Source organism: Panthera uncia, chromosome E1, assembly GCF_023721935.1.
Source record: "Panthera uncia isolate 11264 chromosome E1, Puncia_PCG_1.0, whole genome shotgun sequence".
Classification (NCBI taxonomy): domain Eukaryota; kingdom Metazoa; phylum Chordata; class Mammalia; order Carnivora; family Felidae; genus Panthera; species Panthera uncia.
The window spans coordinates 57,313,918-57,315,810 of NC_064814.1; the positions used below are offsets into that span (position 1 = coordinate 57,313,918).

Consider the following 1,893-nt stretch of genomic DNA (forward strand, 5'->3'; position numbering starts at 1 on the left):
AGGGACAATTGGGAGCTCAAAACAGGGGAGCGGTAATTCAAATATCGTGGGGCATTTAAACCGTGTAAGAGGCAACGTGTCCGGGTCAGACACAAAGCGATCGCCGACAGTTCACGTGACCGTGTGAGAGTACTGGAATTTTAATATCGTTAGAAAATATGGGCCGAGGGGCGCCTGGGGGGCTCAGTCGGTTGAGCGTCCGACTTCAGCAGGCCCGCGGCGATCTGGGGTCATGGGCACACGGACATGGGAAGTGACAAGGTGCTGATGTCAGAGTGCACAGGGCTCGTGGAGACACAACCTGGGTGAATCGGAGGGGGGCAAAGTCTAGAGCTCAGTGCCGGGGAGGGGACGGTACTGGGGCAGAAGTATCTGGTAACGGAGGCAAGCAGGGAGTAAAGCCACAAGGGGACTGTCACAGGCCCGTTAGGGGACAGAACTGGACACGTCGTGGGAAGCTGCTAGGGAGAGAGAGAGAGGCCTGTGTGGCTACTTAGTGGCGGGAGACGCCCCATCTTGGCGGGATGACAGGTGTCTGGGAGGGGAGGTCGGGGCGCTGGGAGGGGTGTTGGGTGAAACCGGGGCAGCCTGGCACGGCGGCAGATGAATGGACAACTGAATACACAGGAGGCTGAAACAGGGATTTATTTCAGGGGAAGTGAGAGGAGCCTCAGACACATCCACGTGATGAGGCCGCGCAGGGGTGATGCCATTGAACGTCCATGAATAAAAGGACAAGGCAGATGCGCGAATAACCCACCCAGGTGGGTTTTGGGGTCAGGCCTTTTGGGTCTGGGATGGAAACCAGCTAGGAGTCCGGTCGTTTTCGCGCACGAATTCTTTCCAATGACAGAATTCTTTCCAATGACAGACACCCCACGCCCTTCGCTTTGGGACCCGGAGGAGCTCGGGGTCGGGATGAAGCCGCCGCGCACTCCCCAACCCCACAGAGCCCTCCCTCGCACCCCGGCCAGGGCCCTGGGAGGCTCATCCCGTGCAGGCCCCGGGGGCCCACGCCGTCCACGACAGGGCGACAGCGTGGCCTCCTGCCAGGACAGCCTCTCCTGCTGGCGGTCTCGGCCCCGGCCGGCGGCCGCAGCAAAGCCTCAGGCAGGAGAGACGCACAGTCCGGGTCAGCACGCGGCGGGCCACCCGACAGCCGCCACACTCACCGTGTCCTGCGCTCCGGTCCAGCCCCAGCTCCGGGGCCCGGCTGGCGCTCCTGGGGGGCGGGCGATGCAGCATCACAGGGCTCGGCCCGGCCGGGTCAGGGCGCCCACCCTCCCTCCCCACGGGGCCCGGCTGGTCCTTTAAGGAACCGAAGGTTGGGCTGGGCTCCCCGCGCGCGCTCCCACCCGCTGAAGGGTAGGGTCCCGGGCCGCACCCCGACACTCTGAACGCCGGGGGGGGGGGGGAGGGTGTGTGACTGTCCCCTCCCCCCCATCTCAGCTGCAAACACCCTTCTTTCATCAGGGCAGAGGCTCTGGACGCGCCCGCGGACGCGCGGTCACACAGAGGCGGCGGCGAGCAGGGGACAAAGTAACAAGCGTGAGGAGCCAGAGGAGGGGATGCGGCGCGCGTCCCGGACACGAAAGGCCGCGCCCGTGGTCTCCGCGCCCGCGCCCGGGCCCTCGGGACGGCGGCAGGTGCACCTAGCTGAAGAAGCAGGAGGTGATGGAGAAGGCGATGGCCGCGTAGACGAAGACGGACAGGTGCGGGCAATGGTCCAGGCAGCAGCCCTCGGCCGGGGGGGGGGGGGGGGCGCGCGTCTCGGCCCTGGGGCGCTGCCCCGCGCGGGCCCCCCGCGCCCTCCCGCCGGCGCGCCGACCAGCCCTCCTGCCCGCGGCCGACGCCCACTGGGGCGCGCGGGCCGCGGGGGGCTCTTCCGGGGGC

At 67.0% G+C, this 1,893-nt stretch overlaps 1 protein-coding gene across 1 annotated transcript; it reads right to left on the reverse strand.

Annotated features, from left to right (window-relative positions):
• Positions 1-987: 987 nt before the first annotated feature.
• LOC125926179 (uncharacterized) lies at positions 988-1,892 on the reverse strand (the record flags this gene model as incomplete). Its single annotated transcript, XM_049635372.1, is given in 2 exon segments — positions 988-1,222; positions 1,549-1,892. Coding segments are annotated over 2 exon segments (579 nt in total), but the record flags the coding sequence as incomplete, so codon positions are not given.
• Position 1,893: the final 1 nt, after the last annotated feature.